The 22,182-nt window shown below is 40.1% G+C and overlaps 1 protein-coding gene across 1 annotated transcript in view; it reads left to right on the forward strand.

Annotated features, from left to right (window-relative positions):
• LOC133377980 (mucin-5B-like) overlaps window positions 1-21,522 on the forward strand; it is a 79,506-nt gene extending 57,984 nt beyond the window's left edge. Inside the window, exons 40-51 of the mRNA XM_061612767.1 lie at window positions 644-713; window positions 3,209-3,309; window positions 5,638-5,669; window positions 7,939-8,116; window positions 9,827-9,919; window positions 10,676-10,719; window positions 13,520-13,642; window positions 13,839-13,934; window positions 15,327-15,455; window positions 18,988-19,039; window positions 19,480-19,591; window positions 20,939-21,522. Of these exons, the coding sequence (XP_061468751.1) occupies window positions 644-713; window positions 3,209-3,309; window positions 5,638-5,669; window positions 7,939-8,116; window positions 9,827-9,919; window positions 10,676-10,719; window positions 13,520-13,642; window positions 13,839-13,934; window positions 15,327-15,455; window positions 18,988-19,039; window positions 19,480-19,591; window positions 20,939-21,113 (1,205 nt within the window). The 3' untranslated portion in view covers window positions 21,114-21,522. The remainder of the gene's footprint in view (window positions 1-643; window positions 714-3,208; window positions 3,310-5,637; window positions 5,670-7,938; window positions 8,117-9,826; window positions 9,920-10,675; window positions 10,720-13,519; window positions 13,643-13,838; window positions 13,935-15,326; window positions 15,456-18,987; window positions 19,040-19,479; window positions 19,592-20,938) is intronic.
• The last annotated feature ends 660 nt before the right edge of the window (window positions 21,523-22,182 follow it).

Consider the following 22,182-nt stretch of genomic DNA (forward strand, 5'->3'; position numbering starts at 1 on the left):
AAAAGCAGTGGCTAGTGGACAAACTCGAATTGATACTGGCCTGTTAGGTCAACAGAATGTTTTTGAACTAGCACCGGCGAATGGATCCCATCCCTAGCTAGAACCTTATATTAAAATAATAGCAAAGATTCCAGTTTCTGCACTTCATATTGGATAGGATCCAGACTGTGATCCTGCAGAATGGAGTTCCGCTTAAAGGGTGGTTATGCCAGAGAGGGGAGTTAATTTTTGGCAGTTTCTCCATTCCCCTGCAGCCTTTGCAACTGTGCACCAGGGAGATGGGGAAATTAGCAAAAGTTGCCTCCCCCTGTTTTCAAAGCAGGTTTTCTCCACTGGATCAAAATCCATTATATATTTTGGTCCTAGCTATGGGTATATCCATTTGTAGGTCAGGACTGAACATGCCCAAGGGCTTATCAGGGCCTCTGTGCTTTCAGAGTCCTTTGTGACCCATCCCCCACACTGCATCCACCGCAAAAAGCCACTCCTTCACTCAGTTTGAAGCCAGACATGGTTGCTTTATGTGATTTAAAAAAAAGCTGTCAGGAAAAAACATCATGTAACAGTTCTGCCCCAGAAGGCCTCGTATTGGAGACATTTTCTTTTTGCTTATTTATGAAATCATTTGTTCTTTTATATACAGCATACCATTGCCCCAAAGACAAGGTGTACGATGCCTGTGGCCCTATTCATCCTGCCACCTGTGATAATGGGTATGAATGAACCAAATAATTAGTTCTTCTGTAATGAATGTTAATGGCTGCCCCTCTGTATCTTTTGCATAAGAGACCAATGTGAAATATGGATATGACTTGCTAGAATATTATGAATGTGCTTATACTTGGATGATGATTTGATTTCCTTAGTTTGGTCCCAAGTATGTCAGCAGTAGACAACTGATGTGTTAAATAGTAGGGGAATGCTATATTATTTAGTAGAAATAGGAAAATCTTACCTATTTATATGATCATTCATGCCAAATCCATCCCCCCACCCAATGATCATGAATGTCAACTTCAGGTTTCTACCCCTGGCTAACTCCACTCTTTTATGGTAGATACTTTAAACCTGCCACAGCCACAATCATTTCTGAGGAATCCCTACCATGGAAGTCCCAGTCTTGGCCTTTCTGCTCAGTTCCTCATTTTACAATGATAGTCTAAGGGTTCATCCACGCCTGCTGGGCAGCACAAACCCTCCCCTTTGAAATTTTCCAGGCCTTAACCCTGTGCTAATCCAGGGCACAGTAATTCTAGTGTCTAGGGCTAACTGCTTCTATTCTAGATAGAATCCCATACTCCCTTGTACTCTGCATTAGTTAATGTGGCATAAATACAAATCTGGGCCACATACCAGGATTAGAGTTCATACTTGGCACCATAACAAAGCCAGTGTGATGTAGTGGTTAGAGTGTTAGACTTGGACCTTGGAGACCAGGGTTCAAATCCCTGCTCAGCCATGAAGCTCAGTGGGTGACCATGGACCAGTCATTGCCTCTCAGCCTAACCTACCTCACAGGTTTGATGTGAGGATAAAATGGGGAGGATGAGAACCATGTATGCCACACTGAGCTCCTTGGAAGAAAGGTGGGCTATAAGTGTAGTAAAGAAAGAAAGAAAATCATGGTAATGCAGAATACTTATCCTAGCCTTAACTCTTTTTATTCAGCTTGCATACCTTAAGTTAGGAGTGTTAAAAGGTGGGTTTTGTTCCATAAACTTTCTGAACTAAGTAAAGAAGGGCGGATGAAAAGAGATTAAGGCCAGAATTTTCCACATTATCTTGACATCAATTCAGAAAAAGGATTCTGTTTCCATCTTGATCATATGCACAATGTCATCAGATGGCATTGTAAAACAGATGTTGTAAAATAGATCCTTTCAACTCTTTTCTTTCTTCTAGTATTCCCAACTTGATCAGAGTTCAGAGTGGGCTGGCAGACAGCCTTTCGTTGGTTTAAATTAGGGATGAAGACATGGCAGCCTGTAGGCCAGATTCAGCCCACAGTACTTTTTGATCAAGCCCTTGGCCCTCCCTCCTTGCCTCTGCCCACCCCCGTGAACAGCAATTAGGCTTATGAAGCAAGCTTTCATTGGTGCCAATGGAAACTTTTCCCCTAAGTTATTCTTCCATGGGGGGCAGGATATTGTGGGGAGTCACAGCTGAAGAGAGAAGGATTTACCTTACCTTACCCACATAAAAAAGGTAAAGGTGTCCCCGCACTTGTAGTCCGAGTCGTTTCTGACTCTTAGGGTGACGTCTTGCGACATTTACTAGGCAGACCATATATATGGGGTGGGATTGCCAGTTCCTTCCCCGGCCTTTCTTTACCCCCCAGCATATGCCGGGTACTTATTTTACCAACCACGGATGGATGGAAGGCTGAGTGGACCTCGACTCCTTTTACCAGAGATTCGACTTCCTCCTTCTGTTGGAATCGAACTCCAGCCGTGAGCAGAGCTTCGGCTGCGTTACCGCCGCTTACCACTCTGTGCCACGGAGGATCTTCCTTACCCACATACTATGATTCAAACTCCATGTCATGCCTGCAGGGGACATGTGTGGCCTGCACACTTGAAGATGTTGTGGGCTCTACAGTACATCTGCATCTAAACAGACATTATTGTTTTACTTCCTAGTCATGCATATACTTAGTCTCAACCCCATATCCTAACCCCATTTACTCAGAAATAAGCCCCATTGAACTCAATAAAAAAAAGTACTTCTGAGTAGACATTATTAGGATTATGGTGATAGTCTACAATTGTATACACGCTAAGATGTAAAAACCATGGAATCCAATGATTACTCTAAGTAGACATGCATCAGATGGTGCTGATAGGATTCCCGCCCCCCACCTCCGATATTTACTCTATACATAAACTGTTCCAATTAACCTGCAATCTCTTATTATGCCATCTATCATTTTTTTCACTGCCGATCACTCGTGGCCGAGTAAGATTGTCTTCCAAGATAAGGTCTTTAAGCTGTTTCCCAGAGCTTATTGGAGCCATTCAAGAACTGAAGCCCTTAAATAGTTATTTCCTTCTTAGGAAAATGCCAATTTTCTTTTGCATTTAAAGAATCTCTTAGAGAAATATGATTTTTGTGAAAATTGTATATTTATGTCTGCTGTGGCGCTTGGTGATGCTATTAAACTGTTGGATGACAAAATTAGAAATATGATATGATCCTCTTTTCTTGGCAGACAAACCCAGGATACTAGCGAGCATGTCGCTGAAGGTTGCTTCTGCCCTAAGGACAAAATCCTATTCAATTCATACACTGACATATGTGTTGAAGAATGTGGTAAGTTTCTCTTTTCATGGTGGAGTGATGATGACACAAGTTAAACCAGGAGCAGGTACATAATTAAAGGTGGTGGAGCTCATCAGCTAATGACTGATCCTTTATTGACCAAGCTTCCAGGAAGGTCAGATCAATGCTATGTTATATTCTAACTGGGAGATAAAATCCCACAGGTTTCTTTGATAGTGGCAAAGTTTCTATTTATTTATTTTATTTATTTATTTCATTTTATTTATAAACCGCCCATAGCGAGTAGCTCTCTGGGCAGTGAACAAACAGGATTAAAATACAAGGTTACAATAAAATCAATAACAAATGACAGCAAGGTAGAGTAAAAAACATTGAATATAAAACATGAACGTTAAAATGCCTGGGAGTATAACCAGGTCTTAACCTGGCGCCTAAAAGAAAGTACCGTAGGCACCAGGCGTATCTCCTCAGGTAAGCTGTTCCACAGTTTGGGGGCCACCACAGAAAAGGCCCTAGATCTAATAACAATCCTCCGGGCATCCTGATGAGTTGGTACCTGGAGGAGGGCCTTAGATACTGAACGAAGTGAACGGGTAGGTTCATAGCGGGAGAGGCGTTCCACAAGGTATTGCGGTCCCACACCGTGTAAGGCTTTATAGGTCAAAACCAGCACCTTGAATCTGGCTCGGAAACAAATAGGTAGCCAGTGCAAACGGGCCAGGACAGGTGTTATATGCGCGGACCAATGGGTCCTCGTCAACAACCTGGCCACCGCGTTTTGCACTAGCTGAAGTTTCCGAACAGTCTTCAAGGGCAGCCCTACGTAGAGCGCATTACAGTAGTCCAATCTAGAAGTTACCAGAGCGTGAACAACAGAGGCGAGATCGTCACTGTCCAGATAGGGGCGTAGTTGGGGTACTAAGCGAAGATGGTAAAACGCATTCCGTGCCACCGAGGCCACTTGAGCCTCAAGCGACAAGGAAGGGTCAAGAAGGACCCCCAAACTATGAACCTGTTCCTTCAAGGGGAGTGTAACCCCATCTAGAACAGTGGCAGTGAGGCCAAATTGTTATGTTAACACTTTTTTGTATTGCCCTGTAAGGTTTATTTCTGGTCTTATTTCTAGTCTGTTGACCATAGTAAACTTATTATGATGCTCATAAGAGGCGGATATTATTTTTATTTTATTTATTATTTTATTTATATCCCGCCCTTCCTCCCAGCAGGAGCCCAGGGTGGCAAACAGAAACGCTAAAAACACTTTAAAACATCATAAAAAGACCTTAAAATACATTAAAACAAAACAACATTAAAGACATTCTTAAAAAACTTTAAAAACATCTTTTTTTTAAAAAAAGGTTAAAACATATTATTTAAAAAATGTAGAAACTTTTTTTGTAGTTGGCCATTTTAAAGTGCTTTGCAGGGCAATCCTATACATATCTACTCAGAAAGTAAGTCCTATTGAGGTCAGTGGGACTTGCTTCTAGGTAAGTGTGCGTATATGATTGGAGCCTCAATAATGCATGTGTAATTTTAGCTTTTTATAACATTTATTGGCATTTTTGTAATTTCAAATTCTGTCTGTATGTTCAACATGTGTGGTCAGCCTGCAGCATGCATGCCACAATGGCATGGTTAGCAGAGTGTTGTGGCACCCTGAAGTTCCATTTCTCTGCTTTTCTTGTGGGATTACAAATAAGGGCACCTCCTCCATGTGATGAAATTAACTGGGGAAGGGCTGTACTTCAGAGGCAGAGCATCTGCCTTGCATGCAGAAGGCACCAAGTTCAATCCCCGGCATCTCCAGGTAGAACTGGGAGAGACTCTGTGCCTGACTGAAACACTAGACAGTCACTGCCAGTCACTGTAGACAATACTGAGCTAGATGGACCAATGGTCTGACTCGGTATAAGGCAGCTTCCGGTGTTCCTAAGTTTTACTACGATGTGATTGAAAACTAACACAGCATTGGTAAGCTGGTATTTTGATTCTATCTCACGGTGGCACATTTTTAAAGATTAATTTAAGAAGAATCCTTTAGATACTTATGATGACATTCCATGTATAAATTGCTCACCCAGCTGGAAAAAATAAACACAAACCAGCATAAATTTCTGAGAGGCATCCTTTTTGGTGTAGTGGGAGAAGAATACTTACAACTGCTTTAAGAAGGGACAATTAAAAGAAATGTTCATTTTGCCCACTATTGTATGGAATCTACCTGTATCGCTCATGGTAATTTTTAAAAGCAAATGATTATGGAAGTGGGAAACAAATGACGTCCCTTGCGTTAAAGTTTAGCCAGCTTATATATAAGGGAGCTGTATGAATTCTTATGCCTTAATTTTTTTACAGGTTGCGTGGGACCAGATGGATTGCCCAAACTGGTGAGTATGTCACTGAGCACATGATACCTAGGCTGTTGCCAGTACACGGGCAACATAGTCTATCACCTGGACAATCATCCAGAACTAACAAGGACCATTAATTGGCCTCAATATGACTCCAACACCCTACATTCCAACACACACATTCACAACAAGGCCAGCTGTTGTTCTTGTTAGCCCTAAGCTGCTTTACTAGACAAGGGCACCATTTTATATATTAATGGGGACAGGAAACCGTTCCAAATTTTAGGAGGGAAGAGAAAAATCTTTCAGTTGAGGGAGGCAGAATTCACAGTATGCGTCAAATGCTTGATCTTAGATTTAGTCAAGTTTAAACTACCTGAAAAAAAAATCATCTCCTGTGGACTAACTACAATGTCACAAAGTAGTGAGCAAGCTTTCAAAATGCCCAGAACTGTTCTTTAGGCTGGGTGTTAAACAAAACAGTGAGGTAGGAGAAGAGGGAAAAGCTGGAGAACTCAAAAGCCTGTTCACTATTTCATGACATTTTAGCTTATCTTTAAAAAGTCCTATGACATTTATATATTTTTTCCTGATTGACCAACTCCATCAGGAAGAATACCAAAAAGAAAGCAATGCAGGTCAAATAGTCACACTCCTTTTTAGCAGAGAGATTTGCAGTTTTGGTATTCATATCTGGTGCATGGATCCACTTCATTGTTTATAATAACATTCACTCAGTATGCAGAAACAGTGACTTGATCAGAAGTATATAGGTGCTCCTGAAGAAGACACAATCTGAAACAGCCTCTCTTGGCCTCCATAATTGTCAAGTGGATTATACAAAAGTACCAGCACACTTTCCACACCCTTCTGCGTTGGGGAATGCATAGGTCATCCCCTGAAGCCTTTGAAACATTCTGGGTTAGATCCAACCAAGATATACTCAGAGTAGACCCATTAAAATTAATGGACTTAAGTTACTCATGCCTATTAATGTAAATAGGTTTGCGGTGAGGAGGGATGTACTTCATAGTTTGGTGCCAGTTTGGTGATTTCAACAAACTGGCAGCTAGATACAGCCTGTTGCACCTATCGCTTCATTATCTTCTGCTTTTCCCATTTCAACCTTTTCCATTGCTGAAAAACAGCATTATTGTTTTCAATTTTTCTAACAATGGCCTGCAATTTTTTATTCAACAGTAAATGAGCCAGGTAATTGCCCATCAAGCAGGCATCTTGGCTCTGGGTTATTGTCTGTTCGATGAAAGGAGACACAGGTGTGCCCCCCCCTGCAATTAAACGAGGCTTCTGCAGTTGATTTCTCCCCCGCTCAGCTCTGTGATGTAATTTTGAAAGCTGAAAACTGAACCCAGTTTATCTTCAAGCCTTGAGCACTGCTCTCTGCTGAGTTCTTGACCTTACAGTTAGCCTATTTGAAGTTAACCAGCTTATTTTGCTTCTTCCTCCTCCACCCACACCTTGATCAGTTTTTCAGTGTGCTGGTGATGAGATACTCTTTGCTTGCCTCAGGCAACAGACTAGTAAAGAACTGTGAGTATGGCTGAAGTCACAGAGATGGGAGAAAAACAGATACAAGGGGGAGACAGGTTAAGAATCAAACAAGGAATGTTAATGGCTACTGTCATCACCTCAGTGACACAGAAGTTAAAGGAAATACACATTTAAGCAGTTCAGATCAAAGATGTCATCAATAACAATGTTGTTATATTTGCTGCTGGTTTTTCAAAAAAGAAATTTGGTATCAGGAAAACCCACAGAAGCTTGTAGCAAACAAAATGGGTCCACAAAGAGGGCAAACTGTAGAGTAGTCCAATGTACAGTTCACTTTTATCAAATTTCTCACCCGACCCTAGATCTGAGTAGAAGTACATTGGATACAATCCTTGTGACCCCAGAGACTGACTCTGCATGGAAGTAATGCAAAAGGCAGCATTGTATAGATGTTGCAGCCTCCATCATAGATTCTCTGCTTGGGTCTCAAAGGAAAACCAACAAGCTGTCCAGGGGAGCTAAGAAGTTCCCGCTTATGAGATATAGATCCAGTGCCAGCCACATCTCCCAAAAACTGGTTACAAGGAAATTGAATCTAATTCACCACAACTTTCTGTAGCTTATAACATAAGAAGATTCTTTACAACCATTTAAAAAAGTTTATTACCAAAAACAAAATCCCTAAGAAGCCCCTCCAAGTTGTGATATATGACTCTAGCCCAAAGCTTGCTGCACAGTTATGTTTGATATTACAGAAGTCTTAAGAACAAATAATACGTTCTTTCTTTTATAGCCTGGTACCAAATGGAAGAGCAACTGTCAAGAGTGTATCTGTGACCCATTGTCTGTGAGTGTACAATGTAAGCCACAGGCCTGTGAGACATCAGGAACACCCAAATGTGAGAAAGAAGGGTTCGTGGCTGTCCCTGTGCTGACACTGGAAGATCCATGCTGTCCAGAAATGCAATGCAGTATGTATTTGCTAGTATTCTTTATTATTAGCCAATCCCAAGCAGTCACTTTGCCCAAATTCTGCCCTCCGCTTATGTCTGCACACAGCTTAATCTTCAGAGCCTATTTAAACAAGATATGCTGCAGGGGTAGCAAAAAAGAAAAGGAAAAAAATCAGTGAGACCTATAGCTTGAAGATGGGGTCCACCCCTTCACAACTATGAGTGAGATAAAATAATTGGTCGTGTATTGGTTGCTGTTATTTTGGTTGCCAGGTAACAGAGGCATTCAGTCGTTACATGTTGACAGGTAGCATCAATGGCACCTTTCTATCCCAACTTAATTATCTGTACAGTAAATAAGCACACTGAGCTGCTTTTAAAAATATTTTTCTGTTGTCATATGGGAAATGGTGAGAGCCAGTGTGGTGTAGTGGTTGGAGTGTTGGACTACGACCTGGGAGACCAGGGTTCGAATCCCCACATAGCCATGAAGCTCACTGGGTGACCTTGGGCCAGTGACTGCTTCTCAGCCTCAGAGGAACCTCCTCTGAATACCGCTTACCATGAAACCCCTATTCATAGGGTCGCCATAAGTCGGGATCGACTTGAAAGCAGTCCATTTTGTCCATGAGAAATGGCAGGAGTATCAAGAAGGAAAAATGTTAAAATTATTGTTATGTAGTTTAGTATCTGTATATCATGTTTCCTTAGAAGATGGGGATAGCCCTTCTGTCATGAGCTATATGTAATATTTTTTCTCATTAGAGAGAAGATCTGACAGGCAATACTAAATGGACCCTACTAAAAGCAACTGAACAGCCAAGCCATATGTTTGATGTACAGAAGCTGTGCACCCCCACTAAAAAAAGCCCTCTGGGATCATATTCTTTGTTCACCATCTGTCCAAACAGCTTTACTGCAGTGAGGGTGGTATTCTAACAAATTAGCTGACAAGCATAAATAAATAAATGCTGGTTCTACTCAGAGTAGACCCATTGAAGTTAATAGACATGACTAACTTACTTTCATTAATTTCAATGGGCCTACTCTGAGTAGCACTTAGTTGGATACAACCCTTAGTCTGCAGTCCTATACACATTTACTTGGAGGGGTCAAGGTGGTCTTGTGCTTGCCCAGCCCCAGTTCACTGTCACTAGGGATGGGGGAGAAATTCAATTCAGCTTGCATTTAAAAGCAAACCTAGCTAATTTGCACTTTCCAAAACCATACGCAAACTGGAACACAGCCATCCTTTGAAATTTGCACTTCTCCAAATTTTGCAAGGCAGTTCCCTAGCCAAATAATGTATTCAAAAATGCATATATTAGACTAACGTGTGCATAAAATGCATATATTAGTGAAAAAATTCACAAATATATTTGCAAAATTGTGTGTATTAGGCAAAGGTGCATAGAAAAATGTGTTTATTAAAAGAAATTTGCACTGAAATGCTGATGAATTTTTCAGAAGGGTTTTTTTTTAGGAAAAAAACTTCACAAACTAATGTAAAAATGTGAAGAACTGTATTTAAGACTGGAAAAATGAGAAAGTGAGAAAAATTGAAATTGGCAGATTTGCCCATCCCTAACTATCACCCATCTATCATGATTTTGAATCAGTATTATAAGATTATTGTCCTAGCATCACAGGAAGATATGGTGGACCAAACATTTAAGACTGGTGTGCTAGACTACTTATTCAGCTCTTTGTTTTCTGATTATTCCACAGAATGCAATACCAGTGCCTGCCCCAACCAAAACAAAACTTGTGAACCTGGATACAAGTCAGTCCTTTTTGAAGGAGACTGCTGTGTCAAGTGTGGTAAGCACTAGCTTTTTGGCATGCAGAGAGAGGGAGAGAAAACCCCACATGAGCAATGGGACTTCACCTTCCTCTCTTTCCCTCATGTAATCCCCGTGCTTCCCCCTGCGCCCCCCCAGTCTGCTTTGGAAAGTTCTCCTGTCAGCTAGGTTATTTAAAGCTGACGTGAGCAGAAGGTAGATTGGGATCTCTTATTATTACCATTTATTCAATTTATATCCTGCTCTTTCTCCCAAAGGAACTTAAGGCCGCAAACATATCAATATTATTAAAAACATTCTGAAAACAAACTGGTAGATCTCCAGCTGGTTTGCACTAGATCTGCAAATATATCTGACTCCAACTTGGGAAACAATAGCAACAACAAAATGATCCCCCACCCCCTAAATTAGACTGCTGAAAATTAATGAAGAAATCTTGGGGTAACCAGGATCCAGGAATGGACCTTTGTGTGGAAGGACTGTGAGCACAGCTCACCTTTGGTAGTCAAGACACATTCCTTTGCTCATCAGTCGCCCAGAGGCACCAAATGCTTTAATTCTAAGTGTATGACTTTTGCACCTGGTTCCAGCTGGTGGCTCTCATGGTTCTAGTAAAAACACAACAAAGATCCTGCAAGACTGTTCTCCGCTGATTTAAAGAATACAGTATTTCTATTATTACATAGTGGACATTTTTATTTCATTTAGGACATTTTCAAATATAATCATAATTTTCCCACTATATTTTTAAGTAATTTGATGTTTCTTTTTTCAGAACGAGTCCCAGATATCTGTGTGGTCAATGGAACAGTTTACAGGGTGAGAATGTTAGAGTTATTCCTATATATATATATAATATCCTTCTTGTCTATTGTTTGTTTTATGGTCATAGGCAGAGATTATGACAGCAGCATCCAGACTTTGAAATTCATTGTATAGGGGTACATGGCCAGCCACATTCCTGAGCACATTAAGATCTCAAGTGAAAGCAATGCTGTTTTGAGTTTGCTTTTTTTTACTTATTTTGTTTCAGATGTTTTTATTCCTTTCAGCTGTGAAGTATTCCCAAAGTAGCTAATGATGATTAAAAACAACCATATAAAAACAACTAATAACAGCAGTGAAACAGCAGAATAGCCAAACATCTATAAAAATGGAAGTTAAAAATCACATAATATAAAAACACACAATAAAACAAACATCAGAATGTTCTGGGGAGATAAAAGAAGGTCTTTGCCTGGTGTCAAAAAAAACAGCAGTATCAGTGCCAGGTGAGCTACCCTGGGGAAGGTGTTCCAGAGGGGGCACCACCAGAGAAAAGGCCCTATTCTAGGTTACTATATATTTCACCCCAGAAGGCAAGGCATCCCCACAAATGGCTCCATCTAGACAGGGCAAGCAGACCTTAGACACCTGTTCTCCTAAACCAGGATTGGGAAATTAATGATTCTACAGGGGTGGAAGAATTACAACTCCCATAATCCCTGAGCATTAGGAATACTGTCTGAGAGTGATGTGAGTTGGAGTACAACAACATCTGGTTTCCCCATCCCTGCCTCAGCCCTATAATGATTTTAATGGGCTGTTCACTGCCGTATTGGTTATTTTATTGCTTGTTTTGTTGTTCTGTTCTATGATTTTTTTTCCTGCAAGCTACTCTGAGCATCCTATTTGGTTGGGAAAGATGCAAGATGAAAACTTCAGGTTCATGATTAGAATACTACAGCAGAGCGGGTAGGGGGCTTTCCAAGCAAGCAATTTTTGAGGAAAGGTGTAAATGAAATGAATATTTAAACCACTATTTAAGTGTCAAAATAGGGAGCATATTAAATAACCATTTTAAAGGGATGCCTGCTTCATTAACTCTGAAAAATGTTTGATAATAAGCAGAAGACTCTTCTGCCTATTTTCTGTGTTGAAAATAGATGCATTGAGTGGAGAAAGTGGATAGAGAACAATTTTCTCTTTCATAAAACTAAAACTCATGGACATCCAATGAAGCTGAATGTTGGAATCAGGACAGACAAAAGGAAGTACTTCTTCACACAGCACATAGTTAAACTATGGAATTAGCTCTCACAAGGGGCAGTGATGGCCACCAACCTGGATGGCTTCAAAAGAGGATTAGACAAATTCATGGAGGATAAGGCTATGTTCCATGTCCACTGTCAGAGACGGTATGCTTCCGAATGCCAGTAGCTAGGAACCACAAGTGGGAAGAGTGCTGTTTCACTCAAGTCCTGTTTTCAGGAGTCCCCCAGACATCTGGCTAGCTGCTATGCAAACAGCATGCTGGACTCAATAGGTCATTGGCCTGATCCAGCAGGCTCTTCTTATGCTCTGCCACATGTCTAGATGTTCTAACAATTAATAGAGTAAAATTAATTCACTAGGTATGTTCTGGCTTACTGTTCAGCATGCTTACTTGGAAGTAAGTCCCTCTGAATTTAGGGGCAGCATGCATAAAGCCCTTTTTAAAGAGCTGATATTTGTATATCAACTGTTTAGTGGAACAAGGGAAGTGTGGGGAGGGGGGTATGTCAGCTGCTGATTTCAACTTTTTTTATGCTCAGAGGCACTTTACCAATTTCTTCCAAGCTACACAGGAAGCGGATTAGACTGTGAAAGGCCAACGCAAATTGTGTTTGCATTTTGACAAATTTGTAGGGCAGTACAATATCTCAGAGAGGAGGTCAGGCCTCCTGCTCCCCTGGTGTATTCATTATAGCTGCCCAATTTCCCTGCCTTTTAAACTTTGATAGAAATATCTGTCGGCTATAGGTACATTCTTAAACTGCAAGGTTTTTTGCTTATTAGTGAATTTTATTAAGGGCTTTCAGTTCCCCATCCATTTGGTAATAAATATGCTCAGGAGTTCAGCCCTAGGCTCACTCTTTTAGAGCTGCTTCACAACCATATTTTGCTTTGGTTACATTGGTGTGATATTGCTGTTTTCCACAGTAAACATGTAATGCATGAAGGGCAGATACACATTCCAAAATATTCAGGGACACATGCCAGGGAGTGCCCACTGCATGATTAGGCTGGGGTTGCCAACTGTCTAGAAAAAAACTGACCTGGCCTGCTCTTGTGCCTTTAGCAGCAGCTTGATTTTCAAAAATTAACAGGTGAAGTTTTTCATGGTATGGAGATAAGCATTATCACTCTCTAATCTCCCCAGGTCATACTGCTGTTAAAGACACAGCAGCTGAGGTTGGTGAAAAGGCTGCAACCCTATTAGGCATGAATATCTTTTCACACTTTACATGCTTACTGAAGGAAATGCAAATATAATTTTGGTGTAGCCATGACAAGCACAGTTGTCTTATAAAGTGTGAATTAATCCTAAAACTTGGATTCTTAGAAATGTGAATTCAAACCCTCGCTCAGTTTTGAACTCACTTGAGTAGCCTTAGACAAGTTATAATTCATCACTTATCCATTCCCCATGTGTTTATTTAGTATACAACTGTGGTTCTTGTAAAGTTAAATGAAATCAAGAATTGAAAACACTGTATGCTAGAAACGTTTAAGAAGAATATGATCTACAGTTCACAAAGTTGCTTTATGCAGTCAGTTTGCTTATAACTACAACTCCTGTTTTTTTTACTTTTCCCAGCCTGGAATGCCAGTTCCTAGTAAGCCTTGTGAAACATGCATCTGTGGTTCTGAACAGGACCCAGCCACCCAGAGAAATCTTGTTGAATGTAAACCAGTTACATGTGATACAGAATGCCCAATGGTAAGCGCAAGGCTATTTCCCTCTTATTGCTTATTTTCTAACAGCACAATATTAACTATGCTACTCAAAAATAAGTACTATTGAACTCAATGGGCCTTCCCCTCAGGTAAGCGGGGTTAGGATTGCAGCCTTAGTCATTATGGCTGCTTCTTCCATACATATTGTGCATGGTTAACTCTTACTGTCTGCCCAACAGGGTTACGAGTACCAGGTAGAGGCTGGAGAGTGTTGTGGAAAGTGTGTCCAAGTGGCCTGCATAATCAGCATTAATCACACCACTGAAATTCTCAAGGTAATAATGCCTTCTCATTCGTCTTGTACTTTGTTTACCAACAAACAATGACAATTGTAGGCAAAGCTGACACTGGGCAATTCCAATCTCTTTCCTGCATTTATGTTTCTTGCTCATACTAATTCTCATTCTTGGCCTTCTTTTCAAATTAGGACAAATGTATTTAGATAAAGTCCACAGTGCATGCTCAAATGCACACTGAGGGGTCAATATATCTACTGAAATGTGAATAGGCTAAAAAGAACAGGCAATTCTGCTAAAAATTGAATGATCATGCAGTATTTCCAAGTATGACTATAATGGTAGCAGCTGTCTACATGGTATGTGAGAACTTGTATATGCCTTGGCTAGGAGGCCAGAAGGATGATATGCGAATGCTCTGTGAAGCAAGGATTTAGTGAGCTGTGACACATCAAATAAGGAAATACAGAAGCTAGGTACCAGAAAGATTAGGAGTTACCTGTAGAAGGTAAAGAACCTGATTCTGAAAATAATCGAATAGGCCATAAATGATGTCCAGTCATAAAGTAAAAAGCAGATAAAAGATACAATGAAGAACCCCTCTCCATCCTAGCCATCCATTGTGCTGAAAAATGAGATCATGGCCCAATCTATAACTGGGCTGAAATGGAGCAAATTGTCATCTCCACACTTGGGCTCTCTGCGCCAGTAATTCATAGCAACCGAAACCAAATTATACAGTTGCCTTGTGTTTATCAAGCACTGAGTTCGAGCTCCGTCCAGTGAGATCAGTTGGTCAAACTGTTCCAGTGCTTAAATCATTGGCAGGGAACCAATAGCCCTCCACATGTTGTTGGACTCCAACTCCCTTCAACCTTAGTCATCAGGGATGATAGGAGTTGTAGTCTAGCAATATCTGAAGGGCCACAGGGTCCCCACCCCTGGCTTAAATGAAAATCAATAGGACAAGGAAGAAGAATGGCTTCTTACAGTGACATTAATGCCACCGTTTGAATTGATCTAGTAGCATTTAAAAGTAGTCTTAAATCCATAACTGCTTATCAAATATAGTTATAATGTGCTGGATTTGGATGACAGGAGAAGATAGTTCAAATGCCAGGTTGGACATAAATTTCACAGGGTGACTGGCCCTGGGACAAGTCAGTGTCTCTCAGCACCATATATCTCACACACAGAGGACCTAAGCCGACTTACTTGGGTATAAATCAAAAGATCCAAATTTCAAGCAAATGTATTTGGGATTGTAATGACAGAGTTGTGATCAAGATGGGCAGTTAGAATGAACTGTGACATGTCCGGAGCCACTGAGAAGTGATGGGGGGAAATCTAGCTAATTAAAATCTTTAGACTGCATTTGCTCTGCTGAAGCTTGCAAACAAAAATAATAATGCTCTGTTTTACTCATAACAGCCTGGTGAGATTTGGCAACCAGAAGGCAATAAGTGCAGACAATATGAATGTGAGCAAAATAATAATACATTCATTTCGGTCCATCTTAAAAGAAAATGCCCTATCTTTGACCCTACGGAATGTGAATCTGTAAGTTTTTAAAACTATTTCTACTCCGTTGAAACTCAGACAATATAAAAGTAATCATGTGTTTTTAGTAAGTTTAGAGTATATGTACCTCCACTATTGCTGGGTCATTCAAGGGTGAGACTTATGCATGTTTATCAGGAGCATTCTTGCTAAGAACTCTTATTACATATATTGAGCACTTGGTTGTTGTCTCCTGGACAATGCATCTGCCACTTGGGGACTAATCTACTTGATCAAGTGGAACAGGTGACAACTAAAGCATCAAGCTAGGCTAGCATTGGCAACATCGTATTCACCAGTGCTGAGACATAGTGAAAATCTTTGAAAGAAAGGCTCCAGAAGAGGCATTCTGATAGCACCCACTCAGACACAACATCCCTGGGGATTCCAGTAGTGTGTAATAATTACACAGGTGCAGGAATTGTTGCTTCTTATTGTGCATTCATAATTTGAATCATATGTATGAAATCATTGCTACTTGATGCGTGGCTACCTGACAAATGCCATTTATAAAAGCTTACTAGGGAAGGGCCTTAGTTCTGTGGTTTTTTACATTTGGCATACCGTATATTCTGGCGTATAAAACGACTTTTTAACCCTGGAAAATCTTCTCCAAAGTCGGGGGTCGTCTTATACGTCGGGGGTCGTCTTATTAGGGTTGCCATATTGCCCGGATAGCCGGGTTTTACCCGGATTCTAAGCATGCCACCCGGCGCCCGGATAGCCCCTTAGGTGGCCCGGATTCTCAGCTTTCATTTTTAAAAAAATTAAGTTTCTAGGTGGTGCGGTTCTCGAGATATATATAAAAACGTCAGGCACCCCCCCCTGGTTAAATCTTTTTTTAAACTACTGTATAGCACTTCGTAGCTTTAACCCCACCCGTTCAGGATTTCAGCCAATCAGTGAAGTGTTTGTTTGGTGGCAGTGTCTGCAATTGCGAGGCCAAAAAATGGTGGTTTCCCCTCCTGTTTATCTGAAAATCTCATAAATTGGGTAGGTATGTACATTTCAGTTTTTCCCCCCGTTGTGTGTAGGAGTCAGATCCTGGGCAGTGTTTTGAAAACCTTCCCAATAGTTGCTTTTGGGGGTAAAAACAGTGCTAATCCCATATGTCCAGAGTAAATCCCATTGAATTCAGTAGGAATTACTTTTGAGTAGACACGATTATGAATGTGCTGAAAATCAATGGGACTTTGGAGTGAATGTAAAAAAGAATTGTGTTTGTGTTCTCTTTCTGCCCCCCCCCAGTCCTATTTTAAAGCAAGTAGGCAGGGCTTACTTAGGTATTGCAGTTTTTATTCTGTAGGAAACTAATACTGATTTTTAAAAAACTAATACTGATTTTTCTGCAATGACCAATTGGTTTGACAATAAACTATTATATGGGCTGTATGTATTTATACATCTGCAGTGTGTGCGTGTGTGTATGGAGTCTTTCCAACACCCCTGTGAGGTAGGGTTGGAAACCAAGGCAGCTCACAACAAGAAATAAAGCCATTTAAAATCCAATAACCATAAAAACAAGTATAAACAGTTGCAAAACAGTGTAAAGTGGCATGATTCGGAATTTTGGGTTGTGTGAATGAAGTTGCTTATCACTTGAGGTTGCATTTCTGTCCCTGTTTGAGTAAGCCCCATTGAATATGCTGGGACTTGCTTCTGAATAAATAAATTTAGGATTGCACTATAAATATCTTTACAGTTTGTGTAAATAATAAATATATTTGATAGTTATGCTTATATAAATATTTCTTCATTTATCATATTTTTGGTTTTTGGTTAGGAATCCTGACTGGTTGTGAGATGCTTAGTTTTTTGCCTTATAGGAATCTTGTTGTGGTTGGTATGGTATTACATTTAGGAAAGTGTTACTGCCTTCTGTATTTTTTTTTCCTATTTGCATTTCACTTATCTTTAACCTCACTCCGTTACAGCCATGGAAGCAACAGCAGCATATGCAAGATAATTAACTCCCATTAGTGATAAGAACAAGAATTTATAATTATTATTTCAATTAAAACAAGAGGCTTATCAATACTTTGAAGAGGACCAGATATTTATTTTCTTTCTGAGCCCAGGACTGGGTCTTTCATGATGCCCGGTGTGTGTGTGTGTGGGGGGGGGGAGCAGGAGAGTAGTCGATAAGACAGACATCCTGGCATTGATAATCGAATTAGCAAGGTATGTGTGGGGTTGTTGTACACTTCCAGGCTCAGTTTCGTTTTGAGTATGGAGGTGGAACCTGTGTAGATGTGGTTATCAAAGGGAGAAGAAATTTTGAGTTAAGCAAAGCTCTGCTTTTATAAAACCTAAGAAACATACAGTACTTTGAATGTCTGAGTGCCTGCACCAGTGGAATACTGGAGGAACTTGTAAAACTTGCTGCAACAGTATTTAGAACTGAGCATGTGGTGTGAAAGACTCCTTTTCCTGACATTTTGGCTTGTTTTTCTCTGTGTATTTTTATTGTTTTTACTATATTTGTAAGCTGTGCTGAGCTCTGTTTTTAACAGCAAAAGGGCAGGATATAAATTCTCTTAATCAATCAATAAATACTCCATAGTGTTGGAAACTAGAGTCTAGGCATTTAATGTTGCTTTTAAAAAAAAGATTTCTCACATCTTTCCCCAGTTTTTGGTGGTAATTCCTAGGCACAAAAACAAAACAACTGGACAATCCAAATATTAATATTTATAAGTTTATAAGTGACAGTTTTCCTGCTAAGTACCTGCATGTCATAAGCAGGGGTAGTCTTATACGGCGAGTATATCCCAAACTCTATATTTTAACTGGAAAAGTTGGGGGTCGTCTTATACGCCCAGTCGTCTTATATGCCAGAATATACGGTATATAAAGTCCCAGGTTCAACCCTTAAAAGCTGTAAGTTAAAGATCTTCACTAGATCTCTGCCTGAGAACTTGGAGAGCCACTGTTAATCAGAGTCCCCCTGTAGGTGAAGAGCTGGATCAATGGCAAACTCTTGATAAGGCAGGAAAAAACCCTATTTTGTGGTACGAATGGAAACGATAGTCCTCTCAAGAACATTGCTGGTTCTTTTCAGTGTCATGCTTCCTCACAACTTCCTTGAGATTCTGGCTTCTGTTGCCAGCAGGTTGAATACTGTAGCTGCAATATTCATTTGATATTGGAATCCAGAAGTGGTCTTCTCTTTCCAGTCACCAGTATAAATAAATAAATAAATAAAATAAAATTTTAAATTCCTCATCTAAAATGCATCTACCAATAAAATTGAACCTGTTTGCTCACTGAAAATATTTGTAGCATTGCAAAAGAGATCAGGGAACAGAAATGAGTTTCCAGGGCATTTCTTCCCACTGAGAAAGGAGTTCATAACTTGCCAAATGATGAATAGCTCATTTAAAAACAATAGAAATTGAAGCATTCATTACAAATTCAACTGCAGGAAGGTGTTACGGGTAAGGGTACAATGCAAACCCAGTACTAGAAAGTTTCTGCCTTTACATCTAGTGTAGCAGTGATTTTTTAAAAAACTTTTCCCCCTGCTCCATAGAATGAAACTGAACTGACTCCTGATGGCTGCTGTGAAACATGTAAACCTAAAAGTAAGTGAAGCTTTTGCTTATCTCCATCAAAAAGTGTGGTGATTATGAGGATATTTTACAAGAAGTGGCTGAGCAATGCTATGCCTAGGTACAAGCCTAGCTTCACCCACAGGTTAAGAGCCACCTGTTCTCTGAGACAGAGAGAAGCGACTTCTGAAACCCCCACCCTTGTCCAGTTTCCCTTTGCTGAAACCTTCATTTTGCATTGAGTCTTCCCAAGGAGGATCACAGAACATGGTTGCTTTTTAAAAAAAAAATCAAGAAACATTCCATAAATAACACTTAGTGGAATTCTATCTATTACTGAAGTACTAAATGAAGGCTGCTGTTTGATGCTAGTGTACCTCTTTTCTTCTGTAGCTCATCTGTAGCCATAGAGATACAGATCCATAGTAGTAAGCATAGACATATTTATTGATTTTCCCCTCTTTTTCTTTTAGCAAATGTCTGCAACGTCCACAAGAACCAAACTCTTATTCGTCAGAATGAATGCATATCTTCTGAAATCGTAGAATTGACCTATTGTGAAGGGGCTTGTCCAAGTTCTTCAGTGTAAGTGACAAAAAGTCCTGTCTACTTATCTACTTCCTTTTGAGATATTCAAGTGATACTGAGCACAGAATTATGTAGGTCTTCACAATGAGCTTCATATGCATTTTGAAGCATGAACACTCCCATTATGTTGTCTCCTGTATATGAATACACCAGTATACTGATTACTGCTATACTGATTGATACCACAAGATCAGTGCCATTATCTCACTACAGCTTGCACTCGATACCCAAAAACATGCTGTTCCTAATGTCAAAAACCAGGAGAGAGAGCCAATGTCACACTAGTGAATGCAACTGGATTTCCCCTTTTCCTCCTTCCTGTAGCCTCTCCATCCTCTAAATCTGCTCTTTAAAGTTCCTCTACTCTCTGGAGCAGATTCTGGGGGCACAAGGAAGACTGCAAGGGAGAGCCGAGGAAGGGGAAGCCCTGTTTGTGTAAAGGAAAGTCCATAGCACAAGCAGGATGCTGCAATTGGGTATCACCTCAGATTCAGAAATAATCATTTTTAGAGCTGCAACATAAAGCGTTGTGCATACGATTGCTTCCCTTGTGTATTCACAGCCAATCAGAGCATAAAAGACTACCATCCTGATTCTAAAACAACTATATACAGTAGAAATATTGCTGTATTCTCATCTGTATTGGGGATATATTGCACTCTTTTTATTATGCTTTCCCCTAAATAATAGAAAAATGAGGTTACAGCAGTATTTTAATCATTCTTATTAATCAAAGATTGTAAATCGATTGGACCACTCTTCCAGTTTAGACACTTCGGCATTCAGGTTCACTAATTTCAAGCACTCAGACCCACAAGGTACATTGTTCCCATGTGTTTGGCACTGTGATTTCCCATCCATGTAGGAGACCTGGAGAATCCTGGCCTGTGCACAGGTTTTTCAGTCTATGCACAGAAATGTGTGATATTAGAGTGACAAATCCAATCTATATCACACCTATTTCCCCAGAACAGCTTCCCCTTCCCATATTTCTTCTGGTTTGGAACTAAAACTTGAACCGTGAGTAAGGAAAGTGTTCTGGGTAGATATTTTCTGTCCCTCCAAGTTGCTTTAGTTCCTCCCTTGATTTGCCAACACCTTGAAGCCTAAATTGCTTATGAAACTAGAACTATGCATGGAAGACTTGAAAACAAAGATATATATTTGAAATCAGCACATCATCTAAACCTGTTTCCTACTAGGGTTTAGAGCAGAAGGGAAGTTTTTGCCTATCATTGGGATTTGGTAAATCTAAGTTGGGAACCATGAGATCCAGCAATGAGTCTGTGTGACACAATTACATTTTCTGGAAAACATCTAACTGAATATCTTTCACCTGGACAGGTATTCCAATGAGGCAAAGGCAATGCAGCACAAGTGTACCTGCTGCCAGGAGCTCAAGAGCCACAGGAGAAAGGTGACATTGACCTGCCAGGATGGCAAAAGCATCAATTATGACTACATCTATGTGGATGAGTGTCAGTGCATGACTGCATGCATCCCAGAAGTCACAGTTTAGCTAGGGGAAGAGAAGAAAAAGTAGAATTTGGATTTGTCCTTCAATAAAGAACCCAACAAAGCAGCTGAAATCAGTCACCATCTGAATGCTACTTCATGTCTCTCGCTGTGTCCCTGAAACAGTCAATGGTAGTCTTCTACCTAACCACATTAATGTTCATTTTCCTGTATCAGAATTTATAGTCATTCTGGCTGGTTCCAAAAATGAGTGCATTCAGGAAACCCTCCAAGGATTCCTATAAATATAATAAAATGATAGTGATGTATAACATTGTAATGTAAAAAACTAAACTCTTATGCTTTCATTTTTCTGTGTACTGCTGTTTATTTTTGGCAACAATCTTTTAATTTACTGTGCATCAGTTTTTGTATAGTATTGGCAGGCATGTGATTGTGATAAAGATAAAGCTGTTTCCCTGCTTACTACTGTTTCTTAAGCTAAATAAATATTTTAAGCATGTTTCAACTTTGATAGCTGTTCTGTTCATTCACTGGGCATTGGCATCCCTTATGTCATGTCACATTGGGCTACCATTTTCCAGTTTGGGTTACTAGAAAGGATGCGGCCGAGTTCAGGATGCTTTTGCGTGGATGCTTCTTCTACCTAGTTGCAAAATGCAATGCAAAGTTCAAAGCTTATTTATTAGTGGTGAAACCTACTTTTAACAGCTATGAAGCAGTACAACATGGGGGTAAATGCTCTGTAGGACAAAAAATACTGTTCTCTCTCCCTTTCTCTACCAGGCTGTTCATCTTCACACTGGATTGCAGCCTTAAATCAAACAGATTCAGCTGGTTGTTCCCCCACCCTTAAAGGGGCTAGAATGCAGAAGTCTAGAAAAAAGATATTAGTTTTCTGTGGCTAGAACCATATTTTGTTTAGAAGTGCAAAAGCCACATTGATTTAAAAAAAAAAAACCTGAATTCTTATTTTGAATCAGTTATGTCATGTGAAATGAGGAGAGGTCCTGTTCCACCCTGGAGTCTAGAGAAGCTTTCAAATTATGGTTCAGGATTTGTTCTGATTAATGGGAGATTGTCACTTCATTCAAGACTGGAGGTAAGGAAAT

The sequence above is a fragment of the Rhineura floridana genome, chromosome 2 (genome assembly GCF_030035675.1).
Source record: "Rhineura floridana isolate rRhiFlo1 chromosome 2, rRhiFlo1.hap2, whole genome shotgun sequence".
Taxonomy (NCBI): domain Eukaryota; kingdom Metazoa; phylum Chordata; class Lepidosauria; order Squamata; family Rhineuridae; genus Rhineura; species Rhineura floridana.